Below are 14140 nucleotides of genomic sequence, written 5' to 3' on the forward strand. Positions count from 1 at the left end.
TTCAGCTTATAAGAACTCGAAATCTCCTTTGGAGATCTTGTGTATTTTCACCCATTTACAGAAGTTTCTCCTTTGGAGTAAGTATGTGTCTTCACAATAAAGCCTCACATTCTGTGTGCTCCCAGAAAGCCCGCAAATTTTGGGTCCAGTGAAAGAGTACTGTTTCAAGACATCAAGTCCTCACAATGACAGACTTGATGCTTTTCTCTCATGCAAAAACAGCACCACAGATGATAAACTTTAGGTGGGATTTGTCTTCCACTGGCTACCTGTTAATGCACTCAAGGAGGACAGACACCTAAGAACAATCCAGTTAAATACAGTACCAGTCAATAAAAAGAGCTTTGTCACTTTAATCATCAGTGACTTACACACAGTATCTCCATACACTGGAGGTACAGAATTAGATAAGCACTATTTACACCTTGTGAGTTTTGAATTCATTGAAAAACCTAAAGTTATTTGTGAATTGATAAATGATGTACTTATTTTCTCAAGATTCAAAAAAATCTAGAACTACATTTGTGGGGTGGCAGTTGCAGCCACTTTTGACAACTTAGTACTGAATGCTGGGACATGGAAGCCATTTACATCAGTACTTGGAATTTCGTCAGATTGTATCTCAGATCCACTGACAATCTGTTTTTTTTTTTTTTTGGCAAGGGTATACAACAACACTACAAGATATTCTTAATGAGTTTATTAACTCATTTAAATAATTCCACCAACTGCCTAAGGTTTTCAGGGAACTGTTGGAATGACAGTACCAGATTCCTGGACACGAGTTTCGTTAAACAGAGTTACAGGCATATTGGTATCCAGAATTTAGAAAAAAAAAACATTTTGTAATACTTGTTTACATGCAAAGATATGCCACCAACATTAAGAGAGCATTATAAAAAAGCCAACCTATCCATCTATTCATACTCATTTCTGAAGATGAAATATTTTACTTAAAGCTGGAATCATTAAAGCAAATGAATTTTGGATAAACAATACGATGAAAAGTTGCTAGATCATATTTTTTAAAGAAGTTAAAGAAGGCAGACCAATGATTTAGGAATTCATTTTATGTAACACTACAACCACACACATGTGGGCTTATAGTAATCTTCATGAACAGCTTTTGTCTGGACTTTGTTTAATTCTACTATTGAAAACATACTAAGAAATAACTGGAAAATTTTTCTGGGCAAAATGGCCCAGATTTCATATTTAAGAAAAATGGTAACGGTAAGATGTTACTAGAAAAACAACACAGGAATGTTACACAGAATAACAATTGGCAACATCTTCCTACAAGTTTGCTAGGATGAGCAAGTACATGACGAACAGTCCCTAGGTTTCTATAAAAGAATATGACAGATCCACAGGGCCTGGATAATACGAACTGTAACAGTGGAGAGACTGTGTATATTGCTACCTGACAGAGTTGTGGTTCTTTACATATATGGAAAACAATGAAACTCACAAAGAAGGTATAAGAACATGTACAAGTTATAAAAAAGACAGACAAGAATATTTTGTATACACACACTACAATGTATGCACTGCAGAAATGTTTTTTTTTTGTGCTTAATTTAACAGAAACTGGTTATTTTAAAGGAGATGTTAACTTGCATTAAATAAAAGAACAGTGTTGGCTATTCAGTTTAGGGGCAAACAAGTCCATGCTTAAATGACAGTTTGATTATTAAATGTATTTTGGAGAAAAGAGCTGCCAAATTAAAAACCTTGCTTACCGATTTATATGTGATTATGTGACTGTAAGCTAAGCATAACTAGACATGTTATGTAATGGATGCGCATTTTGAAGAAGTCTAGAGAAAGAAGATGAAAGTGCTAAATACGTTGTGGCTCCAGTCTTTCCTCGAAGGAGAACTTGGTTGTCAATTCTGATTTCTTTGACATTCACATTACAAGTTTTTGGTCTAAAATGCGTCAAACTTTAATTTCTTTCTTTTAGAACTGATTCAGGCATTTCTGGACTAATGGAGGAGTCCATTTCCACTCTGTGGACATCAGTAAAAGTTCTGAAGTCCATCTAGAAGGGTGGACATCCACCTGCAGTAATCTCTCATGGATGCTCTCATATTGTTCTTCATCTGTGGGTCTTCAAAATCTCAACACAACAAGATCTCAACTTCCATGACCTCAACCCCCATCAAAAATTCTGACTTTTTTTTTTGTAGGAAGGCAAACCTCCATGTACTTCTACTTCTCAACTTTTATATATAGATATACTAATGCCATAATCACATAAACAAGGGAGAAAAGGGAAAGGACTAGATGCATTGTAATCACTGACAGCAAAACAATTGGAAACTGCATTAGCAGTGATACCCTATGAAAAACAGCTACTGGGAAGGTAACACTAGACAGTTCATCCTGATCCCAAAGACCCTCAAGCCACTTTGCACTTAATATGTAGAAAAGCCTCATTTAGCAGCAATGATTTTTTTTTAAATGAACATATGTAATTCAAAGCAAATAAGTCAAATCAAAAACATGACTTACACAAAACCTTAAAAATAGTCGAAAAATATTTTAGACTATTCCTTAAGAAATCCAAAATTAGAATGTTTCACATTATTTTAACTGCTGTATTTTAGATTTTATTCATTAAAGAAATTCAAAATTAGAATGTTACACATTATTTTAACTGCTAGCAGTGCTGCATGTGATGCGTAGGAATTTGACAGCACATGCTTTCTTCTACTGGTACCATTAATACTCATTTTCTAGAAAATTCAAACAAAATCAACAAACGTAATGTTTCTTACTTCAGCAATCGAATTGCGTGGCTACAACCATTTCCTTCAATCTGAACTCCTTGATGTGGAATCCCCATATTGGAAAACTGAAAGTAAACACAAGGCAGTTACAAACTGAACCACAATCTCATTGAAAGTGTATTTGCAGTACTAGATTATTGGTAGAACACATACTATTAGTCTGCTAGGATAGGGCATAAGAGAGGAAGGAACTAGTTAAACTAAGTGAAATTCTGCTGTATCAAAAACTTTTTCTGCTGTCTCACTGGTGACCCAAATTATATATATTAGTATTCCCCATATCAACTGATCTTTGAGAATGCCTTCTGCACTGCAAAAGAACTGGGATCTCCTTTCTGAGTCTCCTGTCAAGAAAACTATTTAAAATATCTTGTTGTGTTTGGTACATGTACGACCCCTGACACTGGACTAGGTGAATATACTCAGTCCCAAAGCTGCTCTCATGGAACATGACGGAAGTGTATCTGAAACAGACAAATTAAGCACATGTACAAATATAAAGCTGTACACTTACAGGAAGCTCCATACTTTAGACCTTTTATAGGGGCGCATCACTGAAAGTATCCTGACCAACAGCACTGCAGTCTGGTATGGGAGCTGTAACAATCAGTATCGGAAGGCTATCAAGAGAGTTGTAAGGTCGGCAAAAAGAATCATTGGCACCTCCCTTACACCTCTGGAGGATCTACACAAATGCCGGTGCATCGACAGGGCCAAAAAGATTTCCAGTGATCCAATGCATCCTGCCAATAATCTGTACACTCGCCTGTCCTCAGGTAGGAGATACAGAAGCCTGCATTGTAAGACCACCATGTTTCTTTCAAAACGTTTCTTTCCGCTTTCCATTAGACTGTTGAACTCTTGGGAAAAACGAACCATGATGTCTGTTGCATAACTAGCTTATCAAGGGGCTTATTTTATGGATGTACAATAACTAAGTGCAATACTAAGGTAGCTCACCTACACACTGAAGGACTGTAAAGTGCAATATACAACTGTGCAATAATTCAGTCTATTCATAGATATGCTACCATTGTTTCAATTTTAGTTTGACAATATTACCTTTATATTGTGTTCCTTGTCTTCCTTGTCTCCTGTTCTGGGATGGGTGTGGGTCACTGCTGTCCTACTTTACTAACAAAATTGATACTTATTACAATTCTACTGTGATATTTTATTATTTTTTCTCTGTCTATATGTGCAGCTGTTTCCTGCATTGAGAATGAAGCATTGTAATTTCATTCAGCTACACTGCTTTGTAGTTCTGAATGACAAAGTTTTCTTTGACTTTGACACAATAACAAAAGTAGCTGGGGGGGTGCCATCTAACACGGAAACAAAACATGTAAGAAGCACCACCCACAGTGAATCATCTGGAAGACCAACTCATATGATGCATACAGTACCATACTTCAAGAGTAGGTAATGCCTACGAAAATATTAATAAATAAACTACACCAAGACAAAGGAGCCAAATAAGCCAAAAAAGTGAAGTTCAAAAGGCAGACTCATAAGAGAAACTTGACTTCTGGAGTACAGATCCAAACACATTTTGTGAAGGTCTACAGCAGTGGCCACAGTGCAGAAACATGCAACAGACACATTATTGAAGCAAATATTGGAAACAGCAACTCCCTTGCTAAGTAGTGTTTGACTATCAGCCAACAGGTGGTTTAGTGACAAGAGACCATACAAAGGGCAATCCATTTGAAAAGTGCCAGGGTAACTACTGTAATGCCCTCTTTACACAAGATGAAGACAAAAAGCATATGTGAGCCAAGATGGTGGACTGCTAGCTGATTCTGAAAGAAGCAATTTCAGTTTGACAAAAATTTGGTTTTATAAGCTCTCCAAAACTTGCATTTTGTTTATTAAAAGATGGTTCACAAGAGGACTTCCAAGACGGCTGCACATTGCATAGCAGCTTGTTTCTAGCTCTCCCAGTGTGAAAATAGAAACTCGGCAGAGAAGACCAGTAGACTTGTGTTTATGGATACATTTCAGTAACTGGCTAGTAAGTGCACTGCCTGGATGCCAGGAATAAAGAAATACAGAAGACCTGGAAAAAATCAGCTACAAAAAGTGAGGAAAACACACTAACTGGGGAAAATTCTGCAGCTATTCACTAAAAAGCCATGCAACCTTCAGACATGGATTCCAATAACTTACAGGAAGATATAAGACAACTGCATACAGACCTGGTTAAAATAAACAAAACATTGACAGAGTATATCAACACAAACAACAAAAAAAGGAAAAAGTTTTAAACAGATATTCAGATGAGATGATACAGCTGCAAAATCAGAGGTTGAAATGAAGAAACGGCTGACTGAATATGTGACTGCTCAGGAAGAGATGTTTCACAAAATTACAGGACAGAGCATGCAGGGAAAACCTGAGATTTTCAGCTATACCAGAGAAACTAGAAGGAACAGACTCCATTCATTTTATGAAAGCACAACTAAGCAAATGAACTGGTATTGCACAGCAGTTGTTGTTAGTTAAAAGGGCACATTATGCATATGCTCCAAACTTGGCTATTGGAAAGCAACCTAGACCTTTAATAATAAAGATGCAATCCTACCAACAGAAGGAGTTGATTCTGACAAAACTGTGGCAGAACGGCAAAGTACTAAAAGTGGGAGACAGCAGAGTATTTGTGGAAAATGATAACTCAATATACACTAGACAGAAGAGGAGCAAATTTATTCCACTATTCAGGGAATGTCGAGATGCAGGTTTGAGATTCAAACTGCTGTATCCAGCTGTCTTCAATGTATTCTTTCCTGGTGGGACAAAATCATTTCTTGACAAAGTACATGCTAAGGAGGAAATGCAAAAGTTTGTCCAATAAAAAGTAACCTGTGAAACAGGAGGAGATCCTACTTCTTGTTCTTCTGATAATAAAGACCAGAGAGGAACTGTACCTGTGAAACCTTTTCAAAATTTTCAATGGAAAATGTTGGAGAGAAGGAAGGGAGCACGAAAGTAGACTAGAAGAATTAACAGTATGCTGGAAATGAAGCAGAGACAGGATTTTGGAGATGAACAGTAATAAAATCGGTAACTTCATATGGGATTACAATGCAATAATTATATTTGTGAAATATGACAGAACAAGAAAATATAGAAATATTTGACTTTTTAAGAATCTGTTGGACTTGTGAGGGACTCTAAAGCATATGCATTACTTCATGTCCTTAATGTTTGGAAAAGTGCTTTTAGGAGGGGAAGGGGGTGGAGAAAGTTAACTGTAACAAAATATTTTTTTTCTTAAATAGTACCAATTTTGTGGCATGTGGTTTTCTTTACATGCTACAAAGTAAAGTTGTTTAGTTAGTTGTAAGTGTAATGGGGATTGTAAACAGGTGCTGCTGTTTTTTCTTTTTTCTCCCCTCTTAGTTCTTGTTCAGTTTTAAGAAAAGTACGCATTGTAATATAAAAAAAAAGCATGGTTAAAAACAATGATATGAGAAAAATTAATGTGCTTTTTCTCATTCTTGCATGGGGGAATGACTAGATTGAAGAACTTTGATTTAGTAACACGTTTTGAGAGAGAGCAAGTAAAAGAAAAAACACTGATTATGATGCTTTTTCTACTAAACACATGTAATGCTCAGTAACAATTCTGCGGGTGGTTTTCATGTTTCCATGGAAACAATCCGATAAAGAGAAACTGGCTACTTGGTTCTCATGTCTCCATGGAGGCAATCTGATAAAGAGAAACTGGCTGCAGTCTGGTGGCGAGTGACTGGCTGAAGAAAAAAAAAAAGAGAAATTGGCTAGGAGACAACTTCTCAAAGAATTTAGGGGTTTTCCCAAGGTAGACAATGTTCTCTGAAAGCATTCAGGGGCTTTCCCAAGGTAGTTAATGTCCTCTGAAAACATTCAGGGGTTTTCCAAGGTGAAACAGCTATAAAGATAACACAAAGCCAATCAATCAGCACTTAGTAGAAAGCACAGGGAGCATGGATAACCTTTTTTTAGGTTAATTCAAGTCAGTGAGTGTTGCCGTCAGTGTGGGACTTTTGTTCCTATTAGCAGGGTAAAACTTCAATATTTGAAGGTATACATAGTTTTGTGTGTTAGTATTCAGTTAAGTTTTAGAGAGGCATTGGGGTGCTTTTTTTTTTGTTGGAGGGCCTTCAATAGAACAAAAAGCTTTATAAGCTGAGGCATACAATCAAATGGATGTGACAAGAAACAAGTATATAAAAGTTCAACTTGCCAAAAGAGTATGCATGAAACACAAAAGCTGGAACTAGACATTTAACAAAAAGGTGTTGTACATAACAGGTAGAAAAAATTCCATTTTAATATAATGATGCTTTCATTAATGTCTTTAAATGTAAATGGTCTCAGATAAATACAAACAAGAAAGAGTTGTGAACTATATTAAAATGTAGAGTGCAAACAGCTATGTTACAGGAGATGCACTTAAAAGGAACGAACATGTGAATTTGGTAAAGAAAGGTTTTCAGGAAGGTTATTCAATGGAATACCTGGGACAAAGAAAAAGAGGAGTACTCATTAATTGCAAGAGGAGCTCCAATAGTGATAGAAGAAGATAAAAAGATAATAATGGTGGATTTGTAGGCTAAGAGGCTACTGGCAAGGGAGGAGGATTATATTGGCGTGTGTTTACATTCTACCTAAAACTGCTATAAAGGAGCTTAAGAAAATTCTGGGAGAAATAATCAGTTTTCAGCAAGGAATATTACTTATAGTTGGGGACTGGAATTTGATTTGCAGCAGCGAAGGTGTGTCTGGGGGGGCCCAGAAGGGGAAATAGAACAATGGAGGGTAGATTTTTGAAGAAATGTATGAAAATATTTGAATGGAAGACGTGAATTTACACATTATTCCCCAAGATATAAAAACTGGGCTAGGCTACACAGAATTTACATTTCACAGGAACATGTGCATTTAATTGAAGATCTTGATACTCACCCAGTAACTATTTCAGATCATGCACCAATAACAGCTAAAATAAAATCACTGGGTAATTAAATAAAAATGAGACATTGGAGCTTTCCCATCTATCTGCTGAAAAGAGAGGAATTTAAGGAAAGGGTAATGAAGATTACTCAGGAGCTATTAAGAGAGGATAGAAATTTCTTCAGAAAATATAGCTACGGAGTGGGATAAAATTACGGTGGAGTTTAAAATAGTGTAGAAATAAAAGAAATGGAGCTATGGTTAAGAATTAAGGGACTGCCAAATGTTAAAGTATTGCAGAATAGGGGGAATCTCACAGATCAAGAAGAGGATCAAGTGCAGAATGCTAGCAGAAAATTACCTCGATAATTGCTGTTAAGCAACTGGTTTTCATAACACTAGAGCACAAAAATTTTTAGTACAACTCAGGCAACAGAAAGTATAAAGGGCTGTCACTAAACTTAGGGAGCCTATAATATGGAAGGTAACACCAGATTCTGTAGAGGTATTAGAAATATTTTGGAAATTCAATGAGTCTCTTATAAAGCAGAGAAATATGAAAATCAAGAAAAGATACAAATGGAAAGTTTTATGGAAGAATTAATTTTGTCAAGGTTAGGGAGATGAGGCTCAATTACTAACTGTTAGGGATAGGAGGAGATGAGAAAAAAAAATATGTATAACCAATCTACAGGAAAGTCTCCAGGAAAAGATGGTATTCCTGTGGAAACTAGGAGGAAAAAAACTGGTAAAGATCTGGAAGGTTTTGTTTAACAGTATTTTATGAGGAGTACCACTGTCCTGGAAGAAAGCAGTGGTAGCTGTAATACCTAAAGAGGGTAAAGATTCATCAGATCAAGCTTCATACAGGCCCATTTCAATCCTAAACCAGGATTATAAAGTGTTTATGTCCGTAATAGCTAAACAAATGGGAAAAGTAATGCCAAAACTTACAGATATGGATCAATGTGGTTTTGTGGAGGGGGGGTCAAACATGTGATAACATTAACAGAGCAATGATGATTCAGAGGGAAGCAGAATCAGAAACAGAATGTAAGAAAATACCATTGTTGTCAGTGGGTCTTGAATCAGAGAAACCATTTGACCGAGTAAACTGGGACTTTATGAGCAGGGCTATGGAAGCACTTGCATTTCCTGGAAAAAATATAAGGTTGATTAGGAGGATATATGAGGCATCAGAGGTGAAAATTAAAGTGGGTGGGGTCCTCTCTGATAACTTCTGCTTGAACAGAGGAAGCAGCCAGGGGTGTCTTCTTTCCCTTTTATTATATGCATTATATTTAGAACCTCTGCTAAAGAAAATATGGACTCGGAAATTCAAGGATATAATTGGTATGGTAGTCAAGAAAAAGCTGGCTTTATTTGTAGATGATATATTTTACCTGACAAAACCAGAAAAATACATTACAGTGTTGTGGAACATTTTGAAACAGTTTCAAATCTTTTTGGGATACAAAATTAATGAAACTAAAACAAAAGCCAATAGCAGTAAATTATGTACCCACACATGAACTGGTTCAGGCATACCCATATTTATGGGAGCATGATAAAATGAAGTATTTAGGCGTATAGATTAAAAATTATTCTGGTGTGGCACCTAAGAATATGCGGGAAGAGACTAACAAGATAATACAAAAACTGATAAAATGGAAGCTTTGTTATAAGGATATGGATAGTAAGATACAAGCAGTTAAAATGCTTAGTCCCTTTAGTCTTGTATCAACCAGAGAAGAAGTTGTGGGTAGCAATTAATAAAGAGCTGAAGGACTTTTATCTGGGAGGGGAAGACAGCAAGAGTCAAGTGAGACAACAGGATTCTTCCAGCAGAATACGGCGGATTGGGATTACCCAATCTGAAGGGGTATTTCAGATATATACATTTAAGACTCCTATACATAACGCAAGCAGAAAACTATAACTCAAAGTGGAATGGGATAATGATGAAACAGGGAAGTTCAAGAAACAAGAAGAGACTGGGATTTTGGATGAAGGCCTTTAAGGAGAATCACAATAATCATATAGAATATTAGATCCATAAAGTAGCATAAGTATTCTAAGAACTAAACCAACACGTGAATGAAAGAAGGAGATTCTGCCAATAGGGATGACTAGAATTAGGGATATACACAACAGGCAAGAGGGGAGAGGAATTTATTGGAGGGAACTGGAAAAGGAACCAAGGTACTGTCAGCAAATAACTAGAGAGGGAAAAATAACAGAATGGGAAGATGTCAAGAATGTATTTGGACTGCAGGTTACAGATAGCCTTCCCTACAAGGGATTGATATGAGAGTATAGGCAAAGAGAAAGAAATAGATGGAGTCCTGAATGAAAGACCAGCACTGGCAAAGGTTTTTAACAGAATCTAGAACAAAAGCTGCCATTAAAAAAGGAATAATTAGTGGAGCATATAAAATATTGCATGATAGCCATAAGAATTAATCACCGGAGGTTAGAAAGGATTGGGAAGACAGACTGGATAAGCAATTCCCAAAGAAACAATGGGAGGACATAGGTACGTCTCCCAAATATGAAACAAAATCTAGAAGACTTAGGATTTTTGCCTGAAAATGTTTACATATATATTTTTATACCCCAAGATGACTCTACAGAATTGTTCCTCAGGCAGACTGCAAATGTTGGAGGCATGAAGGGGAAAGAAAGAGGTAACTGGAAATATATTTACTGGGAGTACAGTGAGTTGGTGGACTTTAAGGATTCCCTACGTGATGCACTATTCGAGATGCTGGGTGGGCAGATTGGTCTGACGAGGGAGAAGATTTTTCTGAGCTATGATACAGAATTGTAATTGCCTAGACATGGTAAGGCCTTGCTGTGTCTAATAATGGTGGCTGCTAGAAAACGGAAAACAGAATCTAAACCCACTATACTGGAAGCAGTGAATATCATAACAGAGATAAAGCAACTGGAATTGAGATCTTTAGAAAAGAGTAAGAGCAAATTATATGGGAGAAAATGGGAACTGTGGGAACAATACATAAAAAGGGAAGAATGAGGTTTAAAAGGCAGCAGGACTTAAATGAGCTATGTAATGTTTGAGTGGAAAAGACTGGGTTGATTATAAGTAATGTTTTCAAACTGGGAGTGTGTCAGTATGGTTTGTGATGTAAAATGCTTGCAACTAGGACTGAGCCAGTGTGTTTTGTTTTTGCTTATATAAATGTATGATTGCCTATGTAGTAAGTGATGGTTTAATAAAGATGTTTCTTGTTTATAAAAAAAAGCAGGAATTGAATAATGTATGTAATATTGCTTAGGTTATATGATGTACAGCAACATATTTGAAGTATAACGTTTATGTTCATATAGTCTGACTACTTTTATATGAATGTAAACTTGCCTAGGTCACAAGTATGGAACCTAGTTGGACTTTCCAGGTCAACAAACGTTAAATAAAATAAATAAAAAAATAAATTAAAGATTTCTGAAAAAAAAGATGGTTCACAAGAGATATCTCTTCTGTCAAGACATCTATTTATCTTGTCAGTTCACTTTATATATTGAACTTTCATATGAAATGAGTCACTAAGTCTCTCTATCTCAGGAAAATAATATGAAAACTACAAATGCTGGTGTCTAGTATTCAGGAACTATCTCTAAAAATATACAACTTAGACAACAAAGATGGATGCTGTAAGAGATATGATGAAATAACAAAATAACAGAAATCGAAGAGGCACTAAATGACCATGAAAGTAGATTAATAAACATTCTCTTTGAGACTCCTCTATTTTTAAAGTAGAACACATGAATTTTGGAAAAATTACAGAAAGCAGACAAAGGGTAATTTCAAAACATGAGTTCCTAAGAATATGGTTCACTTCCTTGCAATATGGATTCCCAAAATAATGAAACCAACAGAAGCCTTATCTTATGGAACTGAAAGTACTCACTGATCCTTATCCTTAACATCCAACAAAAAGGAGATTCACCAAGACCAGTCATTGTTAAATCTGCATCAAACATTGACAAAAACCGAACTCTAAAGGACTTCCAAGATGGCTGCACACTAATCAATAGCATAAATTCAGCTATCCTGGAAACAGAGAAAAAGGAGTGTCGTTGAAAAAAAATTTTTTGGTAAAATTTAGTTACTGGCTAGTAAAAACACTGCCAGGATGGCAGCAAAGGAGAAATTTGGAAAACCTGAAAGAAAATCAACCAGAAAAAGTGAAGAAAAAACTATGTCTGAGAAGGATTTTACAGCTGTTCAGCAAAAAAGCAGCTCAAGCTTCAGCTTTGGTTCAAGAGATGGCTTCCAGTAATTTAGAGGAAAACATAAAATGTATCAGAGGTGATTAGAATAAATGAAACATTGAAGGAATGTATCAAATCAAACAATAGGCTGGAAAAATTGAAGAAGCTTTAACTAGCTATTCGGATGAACTAATAAAACTTCGAAAATCAGAGGCTGACATGAAGAAAAAGATGGCTGAAATTGAAATTTGACAGGAAGAAATACTTAAAATATAGTACAGTTAGAAGATAAAGTAAAACTGAAGATTGTCTTTGTACCATAGAAACTGGAAGGAACAGACTGCATTAATTTTATGAAAGCACAAATAAGCAACTTGACTGGTGTTTCACAGCAGAATTTGTTAACTGAAAGGGCACATTGAGTGTATGCTCCAAACCTGGCTATGAGAAAGCAGCCAAGACCTACATTAGTAAGGATGCAGTCATACCAGCTTGAGCTTGGAAAAACTATGGCAGAAAGTGTGATGATATGAGTTATTGCCATCTCTGCCAGGCAGAATAGAGCAGTGCATGTGTAACATATGCCAGTATAATTAGCTGGAGTTTTGTAGTTCGATTTGTGTCGTTTGACTATCACACTGATTTGTACAGATGCTTGTATTAAAAATGCATAAACAGTGTTATAATAACTGATTAAATGTATATGTTTAAATGAAAAATTCTGTAAGGGAAAAGTAGAAGTTTTTGAAACTGTTTTATAATTTTCAAATACTGCAACAGATCTTGGCAAAGCTCTGAGTGTGTATTATGACAAAGTCAGGTGATCAAATGTGATGTCATTCTATAACCAGCACTGAGAGGATGAAACTCGCACAGCAGTGCTTTGTTTTCCTTGGAACCCGATATAAAAGATCTATGTCAGTTATCAGTCGGTTGTTGTTCAGCTCATTCTGTTAGAAGCTCATCACCTTGCCTTGTGGAAGTAAGCGTCTCAGCATCTAATCTTGCCTTGCTGTATTAAGTTCTTTAGACAGTCAGGAAATACAGTCAGATTAGTTAAGTAGTGTTTTTCTGAATCTGTTTGAATCTGTCCAACTGTGTCATTTTTTTTTATTTTTCCTGTGGCTGAAACTCTGCTGTTTATTGTACTTAGTATGCTCATGTTTTCTATTTTATTAATTATTAAATATTTTTATACCTTTCATTGTGGCTGGTCTTTTAGAGAATACTTTTAACATCTTGAGAGTACTTGTGCTTATTTTAGTGATGCCGTGGCCACTCTGAAAAGCCTTGCTGCTTTTGTTATACACTACCATTTATGTTAGTATTGGTTTAACTCAGTATAACTGAATACCCCTGGTAAGGGCCTGAGAGAGGTTGACTGGTGGTAGCATAGTTACCTTACAGTCTGGGTGGAAGGGATACAGTTAGTAAATCTGTGCCAGCCATTTCCAGGAGAGAGAGAGAGAATGCGTGCGTGTGTGTGTGATTCAAATAACGGGGAGTGGGTGTGTCAGCTATTTAGAACTGGGACACAGTGCTCGAAAGTGAGTCTTGTTTGGGATCTGGAGAGAGACAGCCAAGTACCAGGTCTGCAGTGTGTTCCCTGGTGTGCTCTTGGGGGAAACTGTGCTTCATGGACAGAGCTGCATCTGAAAAAAAACTGTGTAAATTCACTTCTGTTTTTAGTGATCATCTCTCACTGGTGTCAGTGGTGAGGATTAAGGCTCCTAGATTACTGGCCTGGGGTAGAGAAGCCGTCACATATTGGTGTCAGAGCGGTGAGACATTAATTGAACTTTAGTAGCCAGTGGGGAGTTGCCACTGAAGGTGTGTGTACTCTCTCAACAGTCACAAGCTAAACATTTGGAGTTTCATTGTCACAACAGCTATTATTTTGTTAGTTTAGCTTAGTCAGGGAAAGCAGGCAAAGATGTCAGCAGAGGATTATGGTAAGCCAACAAAGAACCAGTTGGCCAATGTGTGCGAAGCCAAAGGTCTGGTGTATGCTGACCAGACTAAAGAGGAAATTATTTCAGTTTTAACTGCAGCTGAAGCACAGACCAGTGACCAGAAAGACAATCAGTCCGGTGTTAGGAATGTGCAGTCCTCAGAAACAGGATAGTTCACCTTTCCCCTCAGAGGACTTAAAAAAAATTCATCTGGAG

General features: G+C 36.6%; 1 protein-coding gene across 1 annotated transcript in view; it reads right to left on the bottom strand.

Annotated features, from left to right (window-relative positions):
* The window catches only part of MED14 (mediator complex subunit 14), a 1872212-nt gene that overhangs the window by 772196 nt on the left and 1085876 nt on the right, over positions 1-14140 (bottom strand). The window contains exon 14 of the mRNA XM_044071834.1: positions 2784-2860. Within this exon, the coding sequence (XP_043927769.1) occupies positions 2784-2860 (77 nt within the window). The remainder of the gene's footprint in view (positions 1-2783; positions 2861-14140) is intronic.

This window comes from Protopterus annectens, chromosome 5.part0 (assembly GCF_019279795.1).
Source record: "Protopterus annectens isolate FY-2018-M chromosome 5.part0, PAN1.0, whole genome shotgun sequence".
Lineage (NCBI taxonomy): Eukaryota > Metazoa > Chordata > Ceratodontiformes > Protopteridae > Protopterus > Protopterus annectens.